The 27,680-nt window shown below is 46.3% G+C and overlaps 6 protein-coding genes across 6 annotated transcripts; 2 read left to right on the top strand and 4 right to left on the bottom strand.

The window, feature by feature from the left end:
• Positions 1–1,472: 1,472 nt before the first annotated feature.
• P174DRAFT_446010 (uncharacterized protein) lies at positions 1,473–2,609 on the bottom strand. The gene is made up of 3 exons (XM_024828473.1): positions 2,175–2,609; positions 2,018–2,110; positions 1,473–1,997 (listed from the first exon to the last, which is right to left on the bottom strand). Exons 1-3 carry the CDS (start codon positions 2,415–2,417, stop codon positions 1,590–1,592), a joined length of 744 nt encoding a protein of 247 aa, XP_024677449.1. The 5' UTR covers positions 2,418–2,609; the 3' UTR covers positions 1,473–1,589.
• Positions 2,610–4,049: 1,440 nt separating this feature from the next.
• On the top strand, positions 4,050–9,478 carry P174DRAFT_464602 (uncharacterized protein; the record flags this gene model as incomplete). The annotated part of the gene is made up of 22 exons (XM_024830410.1): positions 4,050–4,133; positions 4,197–4,586; positions 4,629–4,729; positions 4,778–5,113; positions 5,153–5,272; positions 5,293–5,532; positions 5,636–5,813; positions 5,882–5,980; positions 6,101–6,133; positions 6,158–6,741; positions 6,762–6,806; positions 6,880–6,951; positions 7,056–7,226; positions 7,311–7,538; positions 7,709–7,798; positions 7,938–8,024; positions 8,063–8,258; positions 8,318–8,324; positions 8,397–8,612; positions 8,694–8,842; positions 8,864–8,938; positions 8,990–9,478. The coding sequence occupies 22 exons, from the start codon at positions 4,050–4,052 to the stop codon at positions 9,476–9,478; spliced, it is 3,990 nt and encodes a 1,329-aa protein (XP_024677448.1).
• Positions 9,479–10,617: 1,139 nt separating this feature from the next.
• Positions 10,618–11,781, top strand: P174DRAFT_435579 (uncharacterized protein; the record flags this gene model as incomplete). The annotated part of the gene is made up of 3 exons (XM_024825942.1): positions 10,618–10,779; positions 10,882–10,948; positions 11,045–11,781. 3 exons carry the CDS (start codon positions 10,618–10,620, stop codon positions 11,779–11,781), a joined length of 966 nt encoding a protein of 321 aa, XP_024677447.1.
• A 2,275-nt stretch (positions 11,782–14,056) lies between these two features.
• P174DRAFT_425416 (uncharacterized protein) lies at positions 14,057–14,428 on the bottom strand (the record flags this gene model as incomplete). The annotated part of the gene is made up of 2 exons (XM_024825284.1): positions 14,057–14,326; positions 14,408–14,428. The coding sequence occupies 2 exons, from the start codon at positions 14,426–14,428 to the stop codon at positions 14,057–14,059; spliced, it is 291 nt and encodes a 96-aa protein (XP_024677446.1).
• A 6,645-nt stretch (positions 14,429–21,073) lies between these two features.
• P174DRAFT_379687 (uncharacterized protein) lies at positions 21,074–21,616 on the bottom strand (the record flags this gene model as incomplete). The annotated part of the gene is made up of 2 exons (XM_024822932.1): positions 21,074–21,274; positions 21,302–21,616. Coding segments are annotated over 2 exons (516 nt in total), but the record flags the coding sequence as incomplete, so codon positions are not given.
• A 444-nt stretch (positions 21,617–22,060) lies between these two features.
• P174DRAFT_464600 (uncharacterized protein) lies at positions 22,061–22,999 on the bottom strand (the record flags this gene model as incomplete). Its single annotated transcript, XM_024830409.1, has 5 exons — positions 22,061–22,311; positions 22,366–22,409; positions 22,563–22,605; positions 22,669–22,765; positions 22,832–22,999. 5 exons carry the CDS (start codon positions 22,997–22,999, stop codon positions 22,061–22,063), a joined length of 603 nt encoding a protein of 200 aa, XP_024677444.1.
• Between the last annotated feature and the right edge of the window lie 4,681 nt (positions 23,000–27,680).

Genomic DNA, 27,680 nt, shown 5'->3' with positions numbered 1-27,680 from the left:
GTTTAATAAGAAACCGCGGATAACAGTGTTCTTCGCGATATTCTTTCTGCAAGCTTATGTCACAGGGCGCAGGAGGCCAAAAAGTCGAGGATGGAACCCCAATTGGTCGTGGAAAAATTGCCAACAGTTTACTGGTGAGGCATTTATGTCATTGGATTTGTTTCACCAAGGATGAGATTCCCACAGCATTGCTGGTGAGGCATTTACGCCATTGGATTTATTTCACCAAGAGCATAATCTCGTCGTCATCTGGGCAAATCAAGCGCGGCAGTGCACATGATTAACGCAAATACAACACTAGAACCGGCGAGCGCGGAAAGACTAGGGGAGTGGGGGCGGCAGTAAGGCGTATTCAGCCTCAGAGTTATTGAGAGTTGCAGTATCTGCGTCTTACTCCTTTGGAAGGGAAAGTCAAGAAAGTGAATGATGTAGAGGGCCGTCCGTGGAACTATAGCTCTCAAGTTAACAGGGTTTACTACAACTCGAGGATAGCCAGGCAATGTACCTTTTTTCCTCTTGGGATATGGATAAATTCACCAAATAGCAAAAAAGAGAGACATAATCAACTAAGCCAGCTCAAGGACCAGTCAAGGCTGACGGCTGGTAAGGAAACTACAAAGTAGAGACAGAAGAGAGGGGGAGGCGCAGCTGCAATTTCTAATGAAAAAAAAAGGAGTTTTCAGGGTAGCCATAGGGGCAGATGAAATGACGGCAGCGACCGGAAGGGTATAGAATATTTGGGGGTTTTCAGGTGAAAGAAGAAGTTGGGAGAGAGGATGGTTAGAACAGCGAGGGGACAGTTCTTATATACTTAAGGTCACATTGCGGGCGGTGTTTACAAGACGGCGTATCAGGAGACCATACCCAAAACGGCAAAACTAACCACAAGAGGGAATTCACAGGTCCTCACTTTACAGTGTTTACGTCTGGATCAAGGCGGCACTTGGAATGGGTGGTTGAAGCTGGGCAAGGTCAGCAACTTTAGCAAGGATGCTTACTGTAGTGTCAGCCTACCTTTCAATGGATGTATCTCTGATGGAAACAATAACATTTAATCATGTCACAAAGGATTCCTGGCTACTAGGGACGTCTAAGTTGTCGGCAAGCTTTATAGTGTTTTGGGTAGTACACCTCTTGTGCCTGGTCAAGGACTAAACAAGGTGCTGTAGCACCGTCAATATCTGCATGTACATCTGTGCTGGCTTTTAAGGATGAAGGTTGCATAAGATTGCTGGTAGCCTAATAGTTAAATAATTAAACAAGTGGAACTTATATGACTTCAACAATCCAGCACATCCCTCCTAAAAGCATAATCTTTTAGAAAATTACGCCTGTGCTCTTCTCCTTTGGAGTAGACATTTGCTCTTGGGGAACACAGATTCCTGGTCCAAGCAAGTATGATCAGTCTGTGAGTGCCTTTAAGAATACACTGGATGTGTCGCAAGTCTGAGAACCATCTACTGCTTGTAAGACCTCCTTCACATTGCATTAATTCTGAGCAGAGCACTGAATATATTTAGCAGCACCTAATCTCCTAGCCATTCTCTCACCCACCTGAACACACCGGTCCTATGCAGTCTTTTTCTGAGCTAGACATCCCTAGGTGGGAATAATGCCGCAATTGCGTTCGCCCTCTTTAACCTCTGGGGAGAGTCCTCCTGATCTGTAGTATATTGATCACGAGCGCCGTACGCCAGCTCAACTAGTGAGCAGACTGCATCGCACATGCCGCGCCCAGTTCTGGGTGAGACCTTGACAAAGAGACAATCCTGCTGGGCTGCAAACGCCTTAGCTTCCGCGTCCATGAGGGCTTCACCTTCACCCATAGCGGCAATCATTATTGTAAGAAAGGGGTGGACCCCATCTTTGCAGCAGCTGCGCATCCCCTCATACTCAGTGACCATTTCGTCCCATGATTCCCTTGATGAAGCATCATATGTGAAGATGAGGGGGATATGCTGATAGAGGGAGAGCATCACTGAATAAGACCCCGACCGCTAGCCGAGGTGAAGTGGACAGCGAAGAGGTAACCATTACAAACAAAATCTGTGCCAGAGTCGTCCAATGTAACATCAAACTCGCGCCAAGGATCCTTCTCTCTCCCCAGTAGCTAATAAACCACGTAGGGTAAGCTCAGCTGGGGGTTCTCAGAGCTTATTACACTGGGCACTTACTTCGTCAAGACGAGAGCCATCGGCGGAGCCTTTGGCATTCACGACAATAATTTCCATGCGCTGTTGAGCGTGGTAGCGTTGCTCGGGGGCTGACCGCCTCCAGTCGCTGATATGGAGGGCGCGAGGGGGTAGGTCGTCCGTTCCACTCCCTGCCGTCATGGCCGGCGCTGATGGCGCGGGCTCGCTGCCACGGCTGCCACTACCACAGAGCTTGCGGAAAATGATTCTGGCGCGAGACAGCATGGGTGACAGGTGGGTAAGGTGGGCAAGGTGAGTGGATACAAGCAATACTCAGAATATATCTGGAACCGAGGCAAAACTTGTTAGAATTGACTAACCGAGATGCTCCATGATAGTCAATATTAATGGTTGAAGGGGGGCCAGGTGTCCTGCGTATCCGTGCCTCAGGCTCGCACCCACCCCGCTGGAGTGGATGCAGCCTAAGGCATGGATATCCCACGGCCCGCCGGGCCAGCAGCCTATCAGCAATCTCCACTCATTAATAATCACGTGATACCTGGCTATTAAAAAGCAAGGAAGTACACTAGCATGGTGGTGCCTTCCCAATCCAGCCTAGCGAGGAGTTGTTACCTTACTGCCAAGAATCCAGACCCTCAGGAACACCAATCATAGATATTTCGATGATTTAGCGCTGGCCTGATCAAGGTCTTTGCATGTGCTTTTCTCTCGGTCCACCGTCCGAGGAAAACACAACAGTCAACATTATTTGGAATCTGAAACTAGTTCCAGCGCGAAGGATGAATGGCGCCTTGGCCACTCACTAGTTGCGCATGAGCTGTGAGCAGGCGAGTATCATGCGAGGTTCACAGCACTGGTCACCTACTACTACAACAAGTGAGCCCATTTGTCTAGGCCCTTTCTTGGTCCCTTTTCTTAGCGATACAACCTCACTAGTACTAATTAAACCTAGTGTGGAGGCTTAAAGAACGGTTACCTCGTAGCCTCTCATACTAGATTATATCTAGTTAGACTGCTTGGTGGTACCTGCCTGGACTTCTAGTTCAGTCCCCATCACAACTACTCAGTCCTCTTCCTCATTTTTCTCAGGACTTTCTCTAGTCTAGTCTCCAGACATCGCTAGTTACCTCTCCTTCTTCTCTAGTTTGTTTTTACTACGGTAAACAGGCCGCTCAACGTTGCACTGGGGATGTGACAACGGGGACCATCTGCAGTAGCCTTATTTAGAGCGGCCGGGGCAGCCACCCTCGTCGCCAATGCCATTTGCTCCCACACTGAGTCTGTTTGAAATTGCCTTGATAGTTCCTGACCAGCAGCTAAGCATCGCTTAGACACGTTTTGATAGCGTCCCACGGGTTCGACCGTTCGAGGGAACGGCGGAACGGCTCCGAATGGCTCCAAATAAGTCATGCAGAGGCTGCCAGTGCCTGGGTGTACCAACGAGGAAGGTCGCTAAACTATTAATGCCCTTCATAAGTGCCCTTCATAGCGAATGGTCAGTTTTCACAATCAGCCGGCCAGCAAGAAGCTGTGCTTTCTGTTCGTTCTAGAAAGTTACTAAATAAACTAAGTTGCGGCGCAGGAGGTGTCAGAATTCCAAATTGCCGCCACTATTTTACCGATATTAGTTCTGTGGAAGAGGACTACTCTGTAGTCATAAGCACTGAGGAAATTGGGCTGTGGACGCCCCGGCCACTTGCGCTCTATGGTTTAGATAATCTCCGGGCGGAGCACCTCAGGCCGGAGTGTGCCCCCTGCCATGTGGGCTTTCGGGTGATGGGTAGGTAGCTTTAGGTATAAGAAGGAGGTAGGAGGTCGTTCTTTTCCCGCAGGCTCGGTTCATATGCTTGCACATCCTTCCAGCCCGGCTGCTTCCCACAGTCAGACCAAGTCACCATGAAGCTGCTGGCTGCCCTCACTTCGGCGTTGGCATGGGGCGTGAGCCTTGTCGAAGCCAAGGCCGTGTTTGCTCACTATATGGTAAGTTACATCTCACTCCCTGTCCGCCCCAGGGGTTGACTAACGACACTGGACGCCGCGCAGGTGGGCAACACCAAGTCCCTTGGCTTGATCGACTGGAGACATAAGATGCAGGCCGCCCAAGCTGCAGGCATAGATGCCTTTGTGCTGAACATGGCCAACAAGGACCCCACTAACGACATTGCCCTGCCCATGGCCTTCACCGCGGCCGATGACATTGGCTTTCAGCTCCTCTTTTCATTCGACTACGCCGGCAATGGCCCCTGGGACAAGTCTGTCGTCATCGACATGATCAAGGGATACAGCACCAAAGACACCTACTTCAAGATGGCCGGGAAGCCATTCGTCTCAACCTTTGAGGGTCCCAATAATGCCGACGACTGGAAGGATATCAAGAAGGAGACTAACTGTTTCTTCATGCCTGACTGGTCATCTGTCAGTGCCCAGCCAGCCGTCCACCTGGGCAACGGCATTGCCGACGGTCTCTTTAGCTAGGACGCCTGGCCGAAGGGGCCGGCCAACATGACAACCTATCCCAACACCTTATACTACGACTTTTTGGGTTCGAAGCCGTACATGATGCCTATCTCCCCATGGTTCTACACCAACCTGCCCGGCTACGAGAAGAATTAGCTATGGCGCAGCAACGACATGTGGTTCCAGTGCTGGCAGCAGGCCATCTCCCTCAACCGCCAGCCCGACTTCATCAAGATCATTTCATGGAATGACTACGGCGAGTCGCACTATATCAGCCCCCTGGACGACTGCCAGTATGAGGCTTTTGACATTGGCCGTGCTCCTTTCAACTACATTAAGGATATGCCCCACAACGGCTGGCGTGAGACGCTCCCGTACTACATCTCCATGTATAAGTCTGGAACCGCCACCGTCACGGAAGAGCGCCTTGTGGCATGGTACCAAGTCAACAAGAATGGGGCCTGTTCTGACGGCGGCACCACCAGCAACACGGCGAACCAGCTGTAGTTTGAGTACTTGCCTAACGCCATGATGGAGGACAGGGTCTTTTACGATGTGCTCCTCACAAGCAACGCCCAGGTCCAAGTCAGCATTAGCGGCGTGGTTCAGGCCGGCGGATGGGACCAGGAACCCCATGGGGCGTTGGTGTTTACCACAGCAGCGTCCCGATCGGGACGGCAAGCGGTCAAGTTGTGGTGATGGTGAAGAGAGGGGGCGCGACCATTGCCACCATCATGGGGGCGTCCATCACCAGCAGCTGCAATGGAGGCCTCAACAATTACAGCCCTTGGGTGGGGAGTGCCAGGGGTCCCCCTATCACCCCAGTCATGACTACTGGCGACCTTTCCAAGTTGGATTGCGTCAAGGGCTTTGGTGTGCTTGAATTCATTGGCGTCTGCGACTTCGCCTGTGCGAATGGCTAGTAAGTACATTAACATGACTGCCCTGATCCGACCCTACGATTTCCGGCCCGTTTGTGTATCAGTCAACATCACTGACATTGTGACCTACCCACCCCTATCTAGCTGCCCCAGCGCCGCCTGTACTTGCCTTAAGAAGGGCGTCGCCAATGCCCCTAATGACACGGGACTGGTGGGCTATCTGCTCCCCAGGAAGAGCGGCTCCTTCGCGGGGCTCTACAGTTTCGACTGCAACCACGGGTACTGCCTGGACTTGGTTTGCGGTCAGACTCCCAACGACGGCGTCGTCCTGGGCTACTCACCTTTCCTGCTGCCTGCATGCACGGGGGCACTGGCGCCGGCGCCTTCCAGGGCCTCTGTGACTTTAGATGCCATCTTGGCTTCTGCCCCATCCACGCTTGCACCTGTACCTCGACCGGCATCTTGGTTCAGACACCGCCCAAGATGAATGTGACGGGATATTACCTCGACTCGTCCATAGACGACTATGGCCTCTGCAAGTTTGCCTGTGAACACGGCTACTGCCCCGATATCTGTGGCAGCTGACCCATTGGTGATGATGGGAATTAGGACAAGTATCCCACCGTCACCCTGGATCCCGCCGTCTGGACTGTGCTGACGGCCTAGTGTGCGCCCCCCTGTGTCCTTGTCCTCCCACCCTCTTCCCTTGCCAGTCTGACCACCATCTCCTTCGACCCCTGGCAAACATCTCTTGAGTTCGGGTGGATGACAATGGATATGGTTGATGGCACCGTGACGACCTACTATACTGCTGTCACCGTCTCCACTGAGATTTCCATCCTGCTGGTGACCACGGACCTCATCAGCTTCTCGGAGGTGATCCTAACCACGACAGTTGATGGTGGCGTCCCGTCCATCATCATCCCAATGGCGAGTGTCAGCCCGCCCCCCTTTGTCATCACACCGACTCCCGTCGCTGACATCACAGTGGCGCCCGTAGCCCAGACCATCTGTCTGCCTCCGTGGCCATGGAGTGGCCCTAGTGCGATGCCAGATCCAAGCGGAACTTCCATGACGACCTCTACTAGCGACCCTGTTGTTGTTCCTATTGTTACCGGGCCGTTCCCCGCCACCGTTTTCCCCATGGAAATAGTAAGTTGGGTCAGGGACTGGCTCCCAGAGCCCACTGCAATCCAGGTGGATGGTGGTGATCCTGTTCCTGTCATTCCCTGCTGGGTCTGGTTCATATGGTCGTGCCCCCCAATGTTAGTGGCATTGTCTTGCCTGGCTTCAAAAATCTGGGCATCTACCCTAAGTATGTCACTCCCCCTGGCACAAGCCGATACCTTCCTTCTTTCGGCTGCCGCCGTGCTAAACTTTTTATATAGGGGAGGCCCGCCGCCAGTTGGACCCAACCCACCCCTAGGACTCACACTGAAAATTCCCTGGCCCCAAATCATGTAAGTCGGCCGGCAATATCCCCAAGCCATGCATGGTCTTCATCTCTCCTTCACCTCCACTTTGCTGTGTCGTTGCTGACGCTTCTATTTGATCTTCCCTCTAGCATCGGCCCCGATCGCAAGCCCACATACCCGGACAAGCCAGACCCGGAGGAGGACAGCTGCGAGACAGCGACAGCCAGTGTGTGCACCACGACCCTCTCATATGGCATTGTGGCCAAGCGGGCTGCTGAAGGGGCCGCCCCGACATGGGCGCCTCAGATCCCCTTTGAAGAGTTCTGGAAGCTCACCAAGCGGGCTATCACCATGATGACATCCACCATCTCCTTCTGCACCTAGGTGACGGGGTGCGGTGCAAGCGACATCACGATGATGACTGTAATTGCAACCACCGCCACGGCCATTCCTTGTGTGGTTATCCCTCGCGACCCGCGGAACATCGACGGCATCAGGACCACCCTGCAGCAGCAGCTTGGGGGCTCTGTGTTGGATCTGTTCAAGTCCAGGATGGACCAGCTGGGCACCATGTTCTTCTTTGTCCCGGCCTTCACCAGCGACCAGACCGACGCCATCTGGGCCACGCGCAGGTCGCGGACGCCTATATCCCCAAGGGCCAACTGATGGTCAGGTTTTAGGGCGTGGCCTGTAACCCAACCTCAGAAAGTGGACCACCTGCTGGGGATGATGATTGGTTTATGGATACTTTGAACAGCACTGAAAGTGAATTATAAGAGCAGTCCATTCTTGCCAAGCGCAGCGAGATTGTTGAGCGGAATTCGCCTGATAATATGGTCTCACTTTCCTGGCCTCCTGATATTGGCCCTGTCCCAGTCCAGGGAGATTATAGGTATGCTGTTCTTTTGTTTATTTTTTCCCCTGCTGTGTTCCTCTCCTCCTGTGTGTGTGTGTGTGTGTGTGTGTGTGTGTGTGTGTGTATGTGTGTGTGTGTGTGTGTGTGAGACCGTGACTGATACAGACTGTAATAGGTTTGACTCGTCGGCGGGTGAGGGCACTTATGTGTACCACGTCGACTTTGGCGCCCAGCCTTCGCACCCAGAATTCAGCAACATGTTGTTCCTCCACCTGCTGCTTCCGGGGCCGTACCCGTGAGCGGCTGGATGGAAAATGACCCTAAGTGGCATGGAAGCTTGTGTCTCTCCAAGGAGGTGGGGAAGACAGTTGGCATTGTGTGCAAGGCGACCGTGGTGGCGACCGCGTGGGACTTTCAAAAGTCCATTAATGAGCACTGGCTCGACGCGCTCGCCAAGGTGCACGCTAACATATCCACTGGGGCGAGGGGGCCAAGAGTGTTGTCAACCTCTCTATCTCAATCCCCTAAGGCGATTTGACGGCGGCATTTCTGGAGAAGATGGGTAAGTCTCTTCTTGTCCATCCCTAAGTAGGATGCTGTGCTCTTTGACTGACCATTCTTGCCTCTTGCCTAGCCTTACTAATTCAAGAGATCATCAAACTTGGTGCTGTGTTTGTCATGGGCTCCGGAAACTCCCTTGGCTCTCCCAATGGCTATCTAGTGCTTTTCAGAGACCCTGCCAACCCCAATCATATCCCAGAGCTCATCGTCATCGGGTCGGTTCTTGGACAAGGCATTTTGGGCCAGCACGCCAATGCGGACTGGGTTACCTGCTATGCGCCTGGTTATGGTCTGCGGATGGCCGACTCTGACCCCAAGTCCGCGACAGAGTACCGCACCACCTAGGGGATGTCTTTCGCCTCTGTAACAGTCACTGGTCTGGCAGCATATTTCTGCGGCCTCAATTCCACCTTGACCACCGCCGCTAGCGTGAAGGAGAGGATTCTGCGCCTTACATACTGCTGGCAGCTGCAGCCCAACCACCCCGAAGGGCCCTACCAGAGGTATATCAACAATGTGGTCTGGAACAGTCAGAAGTAGGGCCGATCCATTGTCCCCAAATGCAGTGACTTCTCCAAAGCAAAACGGCAGAGCAGCGGCGGGTCCTGCCCTGTTGTGTTCCCGCCCCAGCTGTCGCCCCTGACCTTCCGCACCGGCCCACCCTAGCTGACTTGCGCCGGCGCTGGCTGTGGCAGCAGCTGCGCAGGCTTCTTCTGCCCTGGCACCCTGCTTAAGCAGAACCTGGACTTCCTGGACCCGCCTAACCTGGACAGCGTGCAGAACCTGGACAGCCGCTACTACAAGGACTGGGATGGCACCATCACTTGCACCACCACTACCCCTACTAAAACCATCCCCACCACCACTCCAACGCCTCCCAAAAGCTTGAGCGTCCCAATCGGAGGCCCCTGCCGTCTTACTGATGAATGCGAGGATAACTGCCCTAAGCCCGGGGCCGTTCAATGCGAATCCGGAGTGTGCACTTGCTTGGCCCCGCCTCCCAAAACTACCCCGCCTCATGCAGCGATGTGCTATGATGTCCAGCAGTGCTTGAATGTTTATACCTGTGCGTCTGGGGACACGATGGTGTGTGAGCCAACAGACTATTCCAATGGGAATGGGCTCTGCCAATGTATTAAAGGGAATCCCAGTTGAGATAGGTAATGTGGTATGGCATGGCGCGGAGTGCGGTGTGCATGAATGTACCTGATAGTACTGGACAGTAGGGGTGAGGAGGGCAGTGGTTTGTAGAATCTAGAAAGGTTTGATGATAATATGATGATAGTCATTACTATATAAAAGCATATAAGAGCATGTAGAATCTATTATATATATAAGGAAGCTACTAAAATTTCTCTGGGTCGCTAAGACTATATTGCTGGCTGTGGGGTCTTTTTATATCTCCCAGAATTATTATTAAGGCTCTGAAACCTGGCATGAGGAGATGCACAACTGTGAATATCTAGCTAGCCTCAAACATTCACTGCGCAAACATTCACCTTGCGCAGTGAATGAGATGTTCTAAAAGGGCTATGTGAACAAAGACTTACATAAAGAGAAACACATTATAACACCACAGTGAGACATAAAGAGGTGTTGTAATGAGTGATATAGTAGGCATCCTTTATGAGGGTTTTCTTCAGATAAAGGAAAGAAGGGAGGTTTTTTAGCTTGAGCAGCCTCACAGGCTACTTTCTGCTTTACATCTCTTTTGTTTATCTTTTACCTCTCTTTATTATAATCTATTCCCTGTCTAGTACTTCCCTGCGCCCTTATTTAGTGTAATTACTAACTCTATGCTAACCAGTAGGTAGGCAAACCTATGCCTTAGGTGAAGTCGCATGGCTATAAAGACCCATCAGATCAGATATTAGAACTAGAAAACCTCTTGTATAAAATCCCTCTTCCTTTTGCCTGCAGCTTGAATCCGGGGGTTACAGCCCCTTAGGCGGGCCACAAAAGAGATCCTATATGCATACTTCAGAGCCTATAATAGTTGTCTGAAGAACTCTTTATTGTGACTTCACTTTAGGATCTTTAAAGATACTTTCATCCTAACAGAGATAAAGTCTAACCTTACCCTTACTTCTCTACCACCTCATCTTTTAACCATCTCTCACTTTCTTTTACCCCTCTCTCACTTTCTTATTCACATCCTGCTTAGGTTCTAACTTTAATCTCACTTCCCTTAATGCTTATCTTCCTTGTACACTATACTAATCCTTAACCTTACTTTTTAATAACTATTACTATGATACCACTACTGCCTACCAGATCTCTAGACTACCTATAAAATGATCCTTCTCCTCCCTTTCTGTCTCTCTCTCCTTTCTTCCCTTCTCATCTACCTACTGTGCCATGGACACCCTTGGGAAGGGACCATCTACTGCCTCTCCTGTATAGATGGTCACTTCCTGGGGGTGTCCACTTCATACCATCCTCATTATCTTCTTCCTGTGAGTATACTGTCTTAGGCTGCTTCTTTACATACCTGCAACCTATAAGGTGCCCCATCATAATACTGATAAACTGTGATTAGAGCTATGAAGATATCATAGTCTAGTGATGTATATGTGCTCATCAAGCTCTATCAAACTCTAGGCGACCAGCGCGCACCTGACTTGGGTTTATCACTATAGAGATAATTGCGAGGCTGTATCTTCTTTACCTAAGATGCCATTCAGCAACCAGCAGTTTAACAGTCAACCTTCTTTTGCTTAGTCATATTCTTTCGCTCGGTTAATTTCGACCCTTCTTGCTTTGGAGACCTGATCTCGCAAACTATGGATAAGGACGACCTTAATTCTTTGAAGATAATCCAGCCTCTCCTTAAAGATCCGATCTCACAAATTATGGTCAAGGATGACCTTAATTCTTTAAACATACTCCTGGAATTAGCAGCACAAGCCCTACACAGAGATATTTCAGAAGTGGCTCGCCAGGGTGGTAATTATCAAGGGATTACTTTCCCTGGGCTTGCTATTCTCTTTCAAGCAAGGAATATCCTTAACTGGCTCCTTGAAGGCCCGGAACGCAAAACTGCCATTAGTTATTTGCTGTTTGAAATCTGCAAACCCGGTAATTGCCTGGATGCTGTAATAAGGGCTGGTAGACTTAAAGAATTTAAGAGATTAGCAAGACATGTGGTGGCAGCTCATGCACTGCAGCCCCATCATGGTATACGTCCTAGAGGCTGCTGGACAATGCATAGATCACACCTTATCACTATATGCTACTATGGATCTGTGGACTTTTTGGACAAGGCCATCGAATTTAGTGCAGATCTTACTCAGATTCGTGATAACGACCCATTCATAACTGTGCTTGATGCTGCACTTCAGAACCCAGCCCTAACTTTTTTGGAGACCCTGTTTCAACGGCTTCAGGGCATTCCTGGTACCGATATGACGGTGTATACTGGATATCAAGATGTTGAAGGGAGACCGTTGCTCCTCTAAGCCATTGATCTTGCCTCTCAGGCACCCCAGTTCCGCCCTGGTGATCTACTCAGGGTTTTTCGCATACTACGTGAACAGGGCTGTAACTTTCAGGCTGTTAATGATAATGGGCACTCAGTCTTACACCTTGTGATGAGATATTTCGACCTTGAACTTCTCCAATAACTTCATCAGGCTGGAGCTATAATCAACCAGGGGAATACCATGCAAGCTGGATCACCGGCACATACCTTGATTAAGGCAGTTCTTGAGCAGTTTGATACCCTAGAAACACAAATCATTGATAATTTTATGGGGCGGGCGAAACGCATTGCATTATGGCTGAAACAGGAGAATTATGATCAGGCTATTAAAGATGCTTAAGGACGTACTGCTATGGCATTAGACTGGACAGGAAAATTAACCTTAATCACTGAGGAACTTCAGTGACTGCTATCAGCTATGATGGAATTGTTTTTATTATTTTTTTTATAGGTATTTACAATGTCTTTATTCTCTTAGCTACTTTGCATACTATAATAGCCAGAGTGAACTATCATTTAAGTACAGAATTTTGATTATATAATACTGCTTATTACTACCTTATAGTTAGACGCATTTAATTAGTTCAATGAGTTCAATGAGTATGAGTTTAATGAGTTCAGCGAGTTCAATAAGGGTCAAGATGGCCCGTAGGATGCAAATCACTAAGTAACTGGTCACCAACAATGAATGAACAGTCTGGACTGAGTATATCTGCAGGATGGACTTTCAAGGCATAGAGCTGCTGTATTTCCACCCCGTATATCAATAATAAAATATGTGTGTGCTGGACGGACGGCCAAGATAGCCCGCAGGATGTAAATGACTGCTAGCTGCCGGAGAAAGTATGGCTATGACTGCTTGGAATTGTTGCATATCTGTGCAATCAGCCAATCAACACCGCCGCGAGTAGGAGGTAGAAGAGAACATATGGATTTGGATAATGCCCTATGAGAAATTATATTCTAAGAATGCATCAGCTACTAACTGTCATGTGTAGAACTGCAGGGCCTATGTAGAACCGCAGGGCCTACGTGACATACTATAAGAAGAGTATCCCAGACACAAAGAAGACAGGCCCTCCCACCTGTGTATGCAATCTAGTTGGGTATATAGCTTCTAAGATTAGGAAGATCTAGAATCTGGAATCTGTTAGCAGGCATGATCGCGGAGGAGAGAGGTATTACTAGACTGGTTGTGGATTGGATATGGGTTGATCCTCTACCTATCCAACCCACCCTCATAAATAATCTTCATATTGATGTCTTTGGTTTTCTGTAGATTAGGAGATAGAAGGCAGAGCAAGGGTACTTACTATGAAAGAGTAGCTAAAATTATACATATAGAGTGGCTATAACCACTCTTTATCTGTTTCAAGTCTGGTTTAATTTAATGGTAGTATTTTGCAGTCTAAAAGAGCCTTTGTGCCTGAAGCATACACACCCCTAGAATAAGGCTAAATATTTCTTTCATTAACAGTTCTATAATTGTAGTAGCCCCTAACTTAACCTGCGGAAACACAGCTAGGCTAAGCCCCAGGAAATATCATAAACACCAGACTGAGCGAGCTGAACAAGCTGGATGAACGGAACAGACTGGACAATAGAAGATGGATGAACTGCACGAAGTAGACAACTAGACGAACTGGACAAACTAGATGAACTGGACGAGCTGAACAAGCTAGATGAACTAGATGAACTGGATGAACTGGATGAACTGGATGAACTGGATGAACTAGATGAACTATGAATGTCTACTCTATTATATGTTATAGGAAACAACAAGGGTACATAATTTTTGAAATCCAATTTCACAAGCTCTTTAAATTATAACCTTTTTCATACCTTTATAATCCCATGTGTTGCTAAACGCCAGGTGATGCATATCTATTATATAACATGAGAAACACACTGTCACTCAGACATTAGAGGGATACTGCATCCATTAACCAGGGACTGATAGTTAGCAGAACAGAGTTAAGAACAGCACTTAGATGTGAATGCCGATGCCAGATGCTAAATGAGGCGACAATACCCAGAGAGGCAATCCATCACACATTAATGGTGCCATTTAGGGCCAGGAAGTCAACCCGGAGATCCTCTATAGTAATAGGTTTAGCCAGAAGTGTGCTGCTCTGCTCAGCCAACACTATTAATTTCCAGCAATTACCTTGCCATGTGAAGATCCGCTGTTCATATTCCATATTTGGCACAATGAAGCAGAAGCAGAATGTATATAGATTCTTCTGGCCTAATCAGCAAATCCGCGCAAACGCCTGGTCTTCGACACCTTCCAGATAGTCAGGCTCAAAGAGGACGGCCCGGAAGGCATGAGTACAGGTATAGCCAGTCCCAATGACCCCAGTGGTGGACACAAGGATGCCTGGACTTTGAATCTTCACACCTTCCTCAGTGACTTCAGTTCCAGTGTCATGATTCTGAAAGGCATCCACATACAGCTGGTGATCCTTATCGGCTGCTAATAAGGACTTCACATACTGATCCGGAAACACATCTGCCAAGGCCTAGGGGTGCCAGACATGGGTAGATCAGTACCAATGATTAATCGCACTAACAATAGATCAGGAAAGAGAGTAGGAACTTACCAGCTGTAAGATGTATACCATGATAGGATGCTTTGTCATCACCAAGAGCTTCTCCAGTCAGCTATTTATATCTGTAAGGCCCTCCCTGACCATATCACACAGATGCTTGAACTTCAACGACCTACTTGTAACCATAGCTAGGTTCTTTGCAATAGCACATCCCATCTCAGCCTTACACCATCCAACAAGATCCTTCCAAGAGTATAGTAGCTTATCAAGACCACCTATCTGGGGAGCAAGATCCACAAGTCCTGGGAAGCTAGTAAAGATTCAGAGCTATATTAACTTCCACAAACCTGCTTAACTAAGTTTCCCTCTGTGCTCCTTGCCTGCCTTCCAAGCTTCTTGTTTAGCGACTTGGATCCTATCCAGTTCACTCAAAAGGTCGGAATCCATTGGTCTGATTATATCAAGGTATTCACCTAGGACGGGGCAATCCATATCAACTTTTTTATCCGGAGGCAGTTCGATAATTGATGCACCAAACCATCTGGTGTCAACAGTCCACCAAATAAACCCCAGTGTGGTGAGGATCAGTTTGAATTTTTGAATGACAGGCCCTAGCTGAGCATCATGCTTATTTGCCTTCTTGGAGAATTGCCAACCAAGATTCCAAATCTATTCAGAGGTACAGTATCGCAGTGTTAGGTGCTCCTCCCACTTATCAGTCTCCAGCACACCAATGTAGGCGGCTATATCACCAGGCAATATCTCAAATAGTGTGCCACTTAGCAGCCATATAGCTAGTGAATTCAAACCCTTAAGAACAGCAACAGTAAGCCCTCCTTTTTCACCCTTCTCCTCATAACACTCATCCTAGATTGCATGCGCAAATCACGTGCCGAGCATACTAACTCTTTGAACTTGTTTAGGCCTGGAGCCCGGGCCACTTGCAGGGGTGGGGACTATTTCTTTGATAGTCAAGGGTTGCAGCACCTGCCTCTCAACACTTTGAGGAGTTATAAGGATCACAAACCAGCCTGCATCTTTAGGAATGGTACCCTTGCCCAGTTAACAGGCAGCAAAATCTGCTTGATTTTGCTCTATATGTCAACTCTCATCTAAGCTCTTCATGCAAGCTTTTGCTGCAGCCCACCATTCAACCTCAGTAATCATAAGCTCATGCTTGTCCCTATAACCCTTAACAAAGGGAATTCCCTTGATTAAATTACTATGCCCAAGGAGCAGCGTCATACACAGTAATTAGTATGCTTCAACTATGTTAGTCCACTCCTTCTCCCACACAGAAATGAGGCGACGAGGGACGAGAATCAAATTCAAGCCATCACAGGTCAATATATATCAGGCAGTAGGGCCTGACTACATGCATAGACAGCATATGGGAAAATCTGCCGCACTTAGGCACACATCCTCAGGCCCTTGGCCATCAAGTAAGAGATGTTTGCCATCATCAGCAGTGCATGACTCCTCCACAGCCTGTGTGGCTACCTGTAACCAGCGGCTAACAACACAAAGTGCAATGGCGGTCCGGGTCTACATCTAGTAAGAAAGCCTGGGTTAGTATTCATGTTGTAGGTTGATGATGCCTAGATGGCGGAGGGACTGTGTACCTTGCCTAAGCCCATTGTGTCCGTGAGATATCCTCCATTCAGGGTTTTCTCCATGGTTAGCATCCAGTAGGCCGCGTAGGCCTGGTAAGGGCTTAGTAGACGACGCATGCCAGGTATGCAGATTTCCTCTTTAGGGGTTTTCCCAAAGTCATCAGGTTACTTAAAGAACTTCAGGCAGTTCCCCCAGGTCTTAAGATCGAACCGATCAAGCGTAAATGAGGTCTGGAAGTTCTGTAGTCTGGACTCAAACAGATTAGCAAGAGCAGCCAAAGTCATCCATATAGCAGGCAGGAGGAAGGTAATACAGTGAGGCACTAAGCATACTTGCACCAGTCAGATCATACACAGCTAGATAATTTCCCCTAAGCCCTCCAAGTATCTCTGCAGTCTCACTCTTCATCTTAGTGTCTTCATCTGAGAGCACATCATCAAGGAATATCTGCTGAGGGGATTGTCGGACGCTCCTCAGCTTTACCAATCATACTTATGAACAGATGACGAAGCTCTGGTGTATAAGCACCTTTATTGTCTTTGCAGAAGCTGCACGGATTAGCCACCTCAGTATTTAACTAATTATTGAGGTCTGGGAGAATAGACTGCTGTCTCAAGATCTAACCAACCATCTCACATCCCTCCAGCATGAGGATCTCGGGCTTGGACTTAGTATAGACAGATTCTGAATTTTCAGAGTGAATACATGATTAGACTTAAGGGTATTAGCATTAGTGATGCCATTGTTGGTAGTATTACTATTGGAGGTGATGGGACGCTTGATGGTTGTCATGTTTGTGAATTCTGGGAAAATCCCCAGGTAATCTTAGTGCCAGGATGCAAACAGCACGTGTATCCTGTATTAGTCTTAGAAGATCATGAGACACCTAGAAGTTCAAGTAACAGTTAGTGCATGCTGGGTGGAAGTGGTTCATATAATAATACTAACCAATTATTGAGGTCTGGGAGAATAGACTGCTGTCTCAAGGTCTAACTGACCATCTCACATCCCTCCAGCATGAGGATCTCGTGTTTGGACTTGATGTAGACAGATTCTGAATTTTTGGAGTGATACCATAATTAGACTTGAGGGTATTAGCATTAGTAATGTTATTATTAGTAGTATTACTATTAGAGGTGATAGGGTTGCTGTAGTTACCAGGACTGAGACTATTAGCAGTCTAGTGTATGTGATTATAACCCAAGTAATTAGCCTTGGGCACAGCAAGAGAAAGACTGTCAGACAAACCTAAACCCTAGCATTGCATCAATAAAAGCCTTTTTTTAATCAGCATAGGTCAGGAGGATGCAGCAAGACAAGCCATGAATTATGTTTGCAGTAAAGAGCTACTCTATAGATCTGTGGGTCAGCAGGACCCCTAATATTTGATAGCTTTTATTATAGTCTTATGCAGCTGGTGTTGAACTAGGATTCTATTCTCCAGGATGGGTCCAGGTGTTAACCATAAAACCTAACCCATGACGTCCGCTTCGTGGTCCCAGGTCATAGGCATAATATCATGTTATTTTAATGAACATCATGCCATTACTGTTATTACTGCTACCTCAGCACTGGCTCCCACATCACTATTATCAGGTTCCAAGGCCGTCCTGGCTGGCTGTGCCATGTCTATTTACATAAGCAGTCTGGTTATCCTCAATGCCTGTGGCGGAGGTCCTGTATCTTCTTAACCAGGGACTTCAATTGTTATATCTTTCAGCTTATCAACTTTCAAAGAAAGGTTCTTTTGCCACACAGATATGTAAGTTGTAATGCTGTATGCCAGGTTATGGATGCCTAATCACCTCACAGAACAGTTAGTAAGATTGTTAAGAAACACAGAGATAGCCACAGGGAATCAAGAATATACTATCACCTTGCCTACCAGTAGGTTCCTTCCTAAAGCCTTTGTCTTGCTCCGGCTTCCTAATGCAATCAAGGACGCAGTCATTAGAAGATGCGCCCACATTGCTATTAAGGCATGGCCAATAGTCACCCCTATAGCAAAACATATGGCCATCTGACAGTTCAGATCAGGCCTGATTAATAGTCAGTCACCCTTTGCATGAGGGAAATATCCCTTAAAAGACATGCCTAATCATCCAAAGCCGGCATACCTTACTTACTCTGTTCTGGAGATAGCAGGAACACAAGAATGCTAGAGATAGAATAGAGGCAGTATGGCCTGCTAGGTATAAATATAAAATCAGTATGTAGTAGAGAATATAGATAGGGGTATAAGACATAGTAGGTAAAAGAAGGAAGGTTGCTTCTCCCTTTCAAGGTTGGCACTAGCAGCAACACCTAGAATAGTGACTATTGTTACTTTAATAAAGTGAATAATATGAATAGTGCTGAAGAGCCCTACCTTAAATGTCCCTCTTCACAGTGAAGAGCCGCTGCTTATACAAAGTAGAGAAGGTGAATAAATAAGGTTTTATAAAGAAGGTGAATAACATTGCTCAATTCTATAATAATTATCCAAATGACGTAGCTAAAACCCCAACAATATCAAATAATAGAAATTATACTAAAGGGTGATGGTTGAAGCTGTATTCATATCCTGATTAGGCAAGTCATTATAGTCAGCGGTGGTGAAGATTAAGACTTTATCTAGAACTCCCAACAATATTAAACAATGGAAATCATACTAATGGGTAATGGTTGAAGCTATATTCATATCCTGATTAGGCAACTCATTGTAATCAGCAGTAGTGAAGATTAAGACTTAGATAGTCTCAGTCAGGGCTCAGGCCCTTTTGATAGGACTCTGCTTCTGCGAATACACACCATTGTGTTAGAAAGCTTAGAACTATATGAGATTTCCCAATCACTTAGTAAACCGCATACGCAAGGGAGAGTCTTGACTGTTTAATTCTTTTCTAATCTACCTCTAACTATCGGGATCTTATACTGCTGGATGAGGCCTTCTGGATGAGAATTGTCGTGTAATAGGGGTAGCTACCTAGACTGGCTGACCTAATCCATAAATCCATATCCAACTCGCCCAATCCACACTTTGGGTTGGATCTAGGTAGGCCTGATCCAACCCATATGGATATGGGTTGAACCTGCCTAATCCACATGGATATGGATAACCCATTGGGTGCATGTGAATGATGTGATCATGTGATATAGGGCCTCTAGAAGCTAATAAGCTTATCTAACCTAACCTAGGCGTAGATAGGAGAATATTTTCATATCTATAGATAGAGAATAGTCCTATCTATCTATTTATAAAATAAAAACATTAGATCTACTAAGAGAAACTAGAGTTATAGTAGATTTTAGGATTTAAAGGATGGTGATTAGGATAGTAGTGGTAAGATATATATCTCTGCATTATCTTTTATCTTACCCTTAGGGGCACCCTACCTCCCTAATTAAGCCTATTTTAGGTCATCTTAGGGTTGTTATTTTTGCGGGTTGGGCTGGGTTCTCCGATCTTTTGAACCCAACCCGCCGGGTTCGGGTTCTAGATTTCTAGGGCCTAAACCCGGCCCATAACCCGGCGGGTTCTAGATAGTCAACCCGGCGGGTTCTATTCTGCCGAAAATTCTACACTCCGCCTACCTAATCTAGTTAGTATGTATTTAATTTTTCTATACCATACTAGCATCTATACTAGCATTCAAAATATATATATATAAATAATGCATTCTACATAGAAATCTAACCTAGGTTAGTGTATTCTAATTACTAGGTATTGTAATTAAAACCCGTTTTTAGAACCCAACCCTTAGCGGGTTCTAAGAATTAGAACCCAACCGACCCACGGGCCCTAGAACCTGAACCCAAACCCAGCCCATGGCGGGTTAGGGCCGGGTTGGGTTAGGGTTCCCGGGTTGGGTTTAACCAGTCTAGGTCATCTAATAGGTAATATATCATATTATATAATAGAATATATAGATATCTTAGTAGTGTGGCTAGAATACTAAAAAAGATAGGTAGTAATCTAAATACTAGAGGTCACCCGACTAGGTAGTATGGATTGGATATATCCATAATCTAATCCACATGCTAGAATGGTTAGTTAGTGTATAAGAAATGGTAGTACAAAACTTACCTAGCTAGTGCCGATGCTAATCCTTTATTTGAGTTAGGACAATGACCAGCTTGACATCCCTCACATAGTTCACTATTATGGGGACCTCTGCTCTGCCCAGAAAAATACAGTTGCTGTACCTCAATTCTGTTCTATTTTTTAAGCTAGTATGTCACTCTTTCCGTATAGCACCCATGATCCAGGACTGGCCAACTAACGGCTCTGCAATTTTTGCATTGCTGGTGATACACTTGCGCATTATATAACCGTTGGGGGTACATGCGAATTGTAATCGCGATCTTTTTGCTTGACTAACCGCTGGAGTGACATCTGCTGTTTTAGTATATAAATCAGCCCATAACGTTCGTGTCCTATTCCTTGATGTTGGTTTCCTTATCATTAGTGTTGAAGAAGTCTAGTTAAAGCCCTTCCTCATTTAACAACTGTGCTATATCATTATGAAGCTTTGGGTGGAGCAACCATAATTTTGTGGCTTTGCGTCCTTTGCGTGGCATCTTGAATCTGGGTGCGTGGTAGTGGGATTTTAGGATGTTGAAAGCTTGCGTTGACAATTCGGAATTTGGCCTTAGAAAGGCTTATGAATACTTATTTAGGAGAAGGACTACCCTACTTAAAAGCAGAGCTGTACCTCTGGAGGAACAGCACATTGCTGCCATATCACAAATTAATTGGGAGATATATTTCATGTGGTGTAACCCATTCAGGCGTTGCTTCTGCCATACTCTGCCCACCAGGCTGCAGGCATAGCTGAGATAGAATAAAACCAGGTGAATGCCATGCAAACATACAGATAGATAAGCCAATACTTAATTCACGGGGTTTCTGAAGATGTAAACTGGGGAGTGTGGCCTACAAACTATGTAGAAATGACTAACCTGGGATACAGTGGAGGAATAAGCAAGTCTAATAGCTTATATAAGTTAAAAGCATAAGCGTGACTGGGTAAAGTCTAATTAGAGTATTAATATACCCGCCACATTAATCGTAGTAGAAGTTTATGAAAACTTTAATAATGATCTCTTGCTGAGATTCATGCTCTAGTATACTTGAATAGAACCTTGAGTTCTTCCTGGATATTGTTCAGAGAATAATCTTATTATGTCTGACCAATAGAGACTCTGATCCCTCTTTAACTTTACTAAGAGCTCCTCCTCCTCCAGTAACCATAGTGTCCCTTTCCTAGAATTCTCTTGGTGCGTCCCACGGATATTCTGAGCTTTGGGGCTGGCCTCATGAGTCTAAGCCTAATAGTAGGTTAATCATACGTCTCCCCTCTCGTGCGTGGATGCTTTTAACAAAATGTGGGTGGCATGTTCAGTGCATGATGGTGGGATGGGGCTCAACCCACGCGGAGAGTGAGATGGTAGATGATTAACAATGTCTAGAAGGAATGTAAGGAAGTATGCTTGATGCTGGCCATGAGGTTGAATATAGATGATGCCATGGCTGAAAATCTCCTGTGTCTCACCAGGACTAGGGAGAAAGTTAACTCCAGATGGGGCCTTAAGTGTGGCTATTAAGCCTTTAGAGTGACACCTGGCGGAAACTGAGGTGTTCTGAGCAGTCTTTGAGGTTATATTCCACCGACACCTTTTCTGCGGGTGTTCCCTGCCATCAGCAGCAGCATTTCTTGTGAGCAGAGAATGGCTTTTAGTGAAGCTGTCTGTTGGCTGGTCTTCTTTGCTATCATAACTCGCACTAGCTTAGTGAAAACAGTGTGATGGCTGCATAAGGGAGTCCCTGGAAGTTCTTGCCATTAAGCTGGCTGATTGATGGACTGGGATTACCACAGTAACTGAAGGTGTCTGATCACGCCGGTTGGATTCTGTATTCACTTAAGAGCGAAGTACACGGCGAGGAGGTGAGTTTAACCTTAATTGCTTTCCCTTATGTTGTGGTTGCAAGTTTAGGCTAGGGAGGATAGATATGTTGTTATCTTTATAATCAGTACTAGCGTCCCTGCTTGAGGCAATGCTGGGCGTAGTAGTCGGTGAATTAGATGTACTAACCATCAAGGCTCTCATCTACTCTCTACAGCATGCTGCCTCAGATGGTAAGTCCTTAAATATGATTCTATGGTGTTGACCAGGTCGAGCGCGACCCTTATTCTTAGGTAATGCAAGGTTTGACAAGGCCGGCGAAGGTAGCTGAGAGTTGTGATGCTTTGGAACACAGTCTATCATTATTGTCTGCTTTTCGGCCTCGCATCTAGATAAGGATAATTGAAGACAGTCTGAGTTACCTGGTAAAGTATTGACTGCACTAACAGATCGTCCTGCCATATATTTATTAGTGGAACTAAGAGGAATAGGTGCATAAAACTACCCACCACCTAAGTAGCCTGAGTCTGCTTCTGCTGTGGTGATGATCAGACTAGAATAGATAGTATCACCTCATGTCTATGGGCATATGTCTAGCTGGTCTTGTAAGGCCCTTCTTCAGGTAACTAATTAATTCCCTCCTCCCTCGCCTCCCCTATCTCCCTGGCAGTCATCGGTGCCTGCTGGTATAACTGGGAGCACTAACATCCTTAAACTAGTTACTGCCTGGAGCATTAGCAGAGACTCCCCTAATACCATCACAGATATTTTCTATGTACTAAGAGTAGGAGAAGCATCCTGGCATTAATCACCAAGGTCATTTCTGGCTTGGGACTTGCTTTGATGGTCTGCCTGTAAGTCAGCCTCTCTCTTAACCAGGCTGTTTTCTTGAGTAGGGACATTCTTAAGCTCAATATCAAATATATTGCGAGGGGCAGTGAATTAGAGGTGCCCTTTAATCATGGAAGGTGGGACAGCTGCTACAGTGGCAGGAGGTTTGGGGGGAAGGGGATGTGAAAATAAAAAGGGCTGGGGAGCAGAGGGCATATGGTATGACTTCCAGCTGGAAGAAGATAAGGTGTGTGCGAGAGGTTTGGGAGGAGGGGGATGATGGTAGAAATTAATATTATTAAGGCTGATCATGACTTCTAAAGGTCTTCAGAGAGAGATTTCTTTTAATGGCTCAGGGTAGCGGGAAGCTAATGCTAGAACTAAGTAGATAGGGTGGTTTACTTGAATGCCAAACATCAAGAGGGGGTTATAATTTATAAAGTAAAAGAATAGAATCCTAGCAGCCCCTAAGCCTCATAACATATATCAGCACTGTAGTAACAGGAGACCAGGCTGGCTTATCCTCTCTCACAAAAGTCCAAACACCTCAAAGTCGCTTTCCTATATATAAGCCGAAATCAGCCCACCACTTCACTACTTCTGAATGATGGAGGCTTCAAATGGATAGAAAAATAATAGTCACATGATGCAGAACACGCAGTCAGTGGAGCCATCATAATTCCGCGGCAGAGGCGTCCCCTGCTGGTTAAAGTCTGAATGCAACCTCGCTAATCCAGTCCGCCAATCATTGAAAGCGTCGCGTTGTGGAGGAGTGATAATGACACTGGGAATGGCCCTGCCACGTCATCTTCTGAACATGAGGTATTTCTGCTATTAGCGTACCGCGTTTTCCTACCCAGGACAGAGGATGGGAAATAAAGCCACTGTTCAGCTGAAGCACCCCAGCGCAGAAACATGGACCATTGCCTAGGGAAGCCTAGTTTTCCCAACTAGGATCTGTGTGAGGGCTGTGCATCAAGATGGCAGGCTAACTGCCAGTGATTGTCTTGTGGCTTCCATTGGGATTGGTCCACACGCGTGACTTGACCTCAGCTGGTGGAATCAACTGGCTGCATGAGCCAGTTGGGGTCGCTAAAGGAAGGGGAGAGAAGAGAAGGGGGCTGAGCACTCATTTCTGGATGTGACAGGGATCAGGGGGCCGGTGGGGGTGCGACCCACACAAAAAATAAGAGTTGCGAGGGCAGTAGCAGATGAAGGAGGGAGGGACCATGAGGCGACGCACTAGCAGTCTTATATAGTTGAGGGAGAGAGATAAAGGCAGTATGGGGCGGCAATTCTGCTTCAGGGATAGTGTCACACACTAAACCTAATATGACACGCACTAAACCTTGTCAGGGTCCGGCGAGACGGGCGCTAAACCGGAAAAGTGTGGTTGCCGAAAACGGCGTCCCTCTGGTAAATACGAATTGTCCTGGTAAGCTTAAGCACTTTATAGGTGTAAGGATCTACTGGGCAGGGTAGATAGCCTGTTGACTAGGTAAGGATTGGTAATGATTATAAGGAGAAAAGGAATAGTATATTTAGTTAATCCCCTTTATATAAGACTAATCCTTGTCTTCCTTAAGACAGATAAGGAGGAAGTGTTCCTATATACCTTTATTAATAGTTTAATAGCACTTTGGCCATGATATATAGATGTAGGTGGGTGATAGTATATATAGATATAATATAAGGTAATGATATAACCGAACAATATAATGGCCCATACCCGGGGGGGGCATCATACTAATCCTAGGGTTGGCAGGGGGGGGGGGAGGAGGGTAACTCATACCCCCCCTAAAATGATCAAATCTTAATATTTTTAAATGATTTAAAATTATTTATGATTCTAGTTAGCTAAATTATTATATTCTAATATTAAATTCTAGATTAGTCACTAGGAAGGTGGTCAACTAGGGGGTAGGGTAAGGTCGAATTTTTTTGTTGGGGTATGCCAAGACCACAATCTGCGGGAAGTCTATACCCTTTTAGGCCACCACCTAGTATAGATTAGTGCCTAAGGCATCTATTAGCCTAGGAGAGCCTTAGAATTCAGGCAGAAATTCTGAGAAAAATAATTTCTAGTATTTATAAAGAGTCTAGTACTAGATGACTAATAATAAATATTTTTAGTAAATAGTAGGGACTTTTAGCTATAGAATGATAATAGTCTGATTATGTAAGCATAATTCCTGATTTTTTAAAAATTCTTAAAAGACACTCTGAAATTTATTACCTGCTGACTAATTATAGCTATTTTTAGTGAATAGGCCTTATTTTAACTAGAAGAATGATATATAGCATGCTTAGTGATACTAGGCCTAGAATTTTTAAAAATTCATAGAAGTTAATGTTTTGTGGATTTCATTTAGAGAGTAGGTCTAGACTTAGTGGTCTAGTAGGGAGAGGCCTATAAGCAGGCTACCTAGACTAGATGTTTCAGCTTTGATAGGTCCCTGTGTGGGGTATCTCAACTAGGTGATTCGGCTGCAATAGGTCCCTGTGCGGGCTATCTCGACTAGTTGATTTGGTATGGCTCAGCCTAGTGATTCGGCTTCAATAGGTCCCTGGTGTGGGCTATCTATCCCACAGGGGATGGAGCACCAAGGGCATGGTGGATTTAGGGTGTAATATTGTATTGGCTGGTAGTGCCCCACATGAGGGCATGGTGGATTTAGAAGCAAGGTGCATGGTGGATTTGAATACTGTAGGCTGATTAAGCTCAGATTTTATAGGAAGATAGAGTAGGTAATTATTTCTTACATAGATAAATTTAAGGTCTATAGATGCAGAATTAAAGGTGTGGTGTGGGTACGAAACTACCTAGTTAGGAAGAATAGTTTTGTTGGGGGACTACCCGAGCGCACATTAAATTTAGGGGTAAAGGTATTTTCGCTCCTTTAAATTTATTTAACCTATTCAGATTTATTTGATTCCAGTTAATAATTATTATAGAAAATTAATTATCTTATAAGTTACCTACCCTAGGGATTGTTATTTGCTGTCAATGCAAGCATGGGGTGCGACCAGCTAAGGTAGAACTGCATTAATAGCTAGACTTTCATCGGTGCGGCCTCATGAGACTAAGGGATAAAGTCATAAGAGCTATTATAATTATATTCTATAGGTATATCATCCTAATAATTTTATAGATAGTATACCTAGCCCTTATTAATAACTGGATCAAATTTTAAGAGAATCTAAGCCAGAATAAAGTGATAGTTAGTGGTTGAATCCCACATGATTAATAGCTGGATTTTCGTGGGGTGCAGCCTCATGAGACTAAGGGATAGAGCAATAAGGGCCATCGCAATTAGATTCTATAGGTATATCATTCTGAAATTTCAATAGGTAGTATACTAAGCCCTTATGAATAACTAGATCAAATTTCAAGGGAATCTAACTCAGAATAAAGAGATGGTTAGTGGTTGAATTCTATATACTTAATAGCTGGATTTTCGCGGGGTGCGGCCTTATAAGACTAATAGATAAAGTAATAAGGGCCATCGCAATTAGATTCTATGGGTGTATCATTCTGAAATTTTTATAGATAGTATACCTAGCCCTTATTAATAACTGGATCAAATTTCAAGGGAATCTAACTTAGAATAAAGAGATGGTTAGTGGTTGAATTCTACATAATCAACAGCCGGATTTTCATCAGGTGCAGCCTCATGAGACTAACCATATCTTAGATTCAGGGGTAGAGATGTTTCCTCATCTTATTTATTTATTACTATTCATTCATGACTATCCATTCCATCCTTACTATTATGGAAAATCAATTATTTCATCAGGTGCCTACCTTAGGTATTCTTATCTGCCATCAATGCAAGCATGGGGTGCGACCAGCTGAGGTAGAACTGCATCTAAAGAGAAAGCATTACCTAAAGCAGGTAGTTACAAGCCAGATCACCAAGGCGATATCTAAATGGCAGGATATTCAGTATGATAGTAGCGCCATCCAGATACCTTAAGCATTAGATGAGCCGCTGCCTATATTGCCATCTTATTCTAACGGCCTCCTCTGCCAGCGTGATCCTGATTGCTTATTCATTGCCTCGACCATGAAGTTAATGTGAAAGCATTGGCAGGTTATTCACCAGTGGTCCTAGTAGAGTCATTACAGGCGGGTAGGCCCAAAGGAGAAGGCTAGGGGTGAGGCAGAGCTACAGCAGTCATTTTAATATGTCTTATGGCAGCAGGTGTTCCCGAGTGGTCTAGGGTCCCACTATATCTATATTTAATATCCAGATGGGGTCCCCCACCCCCATCTACCCAGGGCGTGCAGGCTGTGGTGGATGAGGTGGTGCAGGCCTGGGAGCAGGCCCAGGCCTGGGCTAAGGCTGATCAGGCCATCCAGGCTAGCCAGCTGACTGACGTGAACCCCTGGCTGCGGATGACTCAGTGGGCCGACTATCTGCAGGGCACCCAGGCCCATGACCTGCTAGCCTGCGTGGCAGCCCCAGAGGAAGATCCCTAGGATGCCACTGAGCAGCGCGTGTAGGTCATCTGGGCCACCATGGAGCAGGTTGCCTGTAAGAGCTAGTAGACAGTCCAGCATTGCAGCCAGGCCATCTGGGTGGAAGCCGTCCGGTCTAAAAAGGGGCAGACCCTATACTAGCTGCTGCTAGCATACATGGATGAGGCTGCGGTCCAGAAGCATGTCTGTCCATGGCAGTAGATATTAGCATTCATTGCCTGCACGCAGGCCCCGCACGGCTGGACCAGCCCGAAATATGGGATGACTATGTGGTAGCGCTAGAAATGGCGGTAGCTGTGGCAGCTTGCTAGCCAGGCTGTAGTTCCAGGGGACTGGGAGGACTGGGAGGACCAGGAGGACCTAGAGGACCTGGAGAACCCAGAGGACCTAGAGGTATGGGTGATGACTGCTATAGAAAAAGCATGCTTAGAATTTTGTATTAAGCTGCTTAACCAGCACCATTGCAGCTATAAATATGAGAGTGCATTAGTATGCGCCATGGCCATACTT

The sequence above is a fragment of the Aspergillus novofumigatus genome (genome assembly GCF_002847465.1).
Source record: "Aspergillus novofumigatus IBT 16806 chromosome Unknown P174scaffold_11, whole genome shotgun sequence".
In the NCBI taxonomy this organism is placed as follows: domain Eukaryota; kingdom Fungi; phylum Ascomycota; class Eurotiomycetes; order Eurotiales; family Aspergillaceae; genus Aspergillus; species Aspergillus novofumigatus.
The sequence above is the reverse complement of the archived record's forward strand: the minus strand, read 5'-3'. Positions and strand labels throughout refer to the sequence as shown.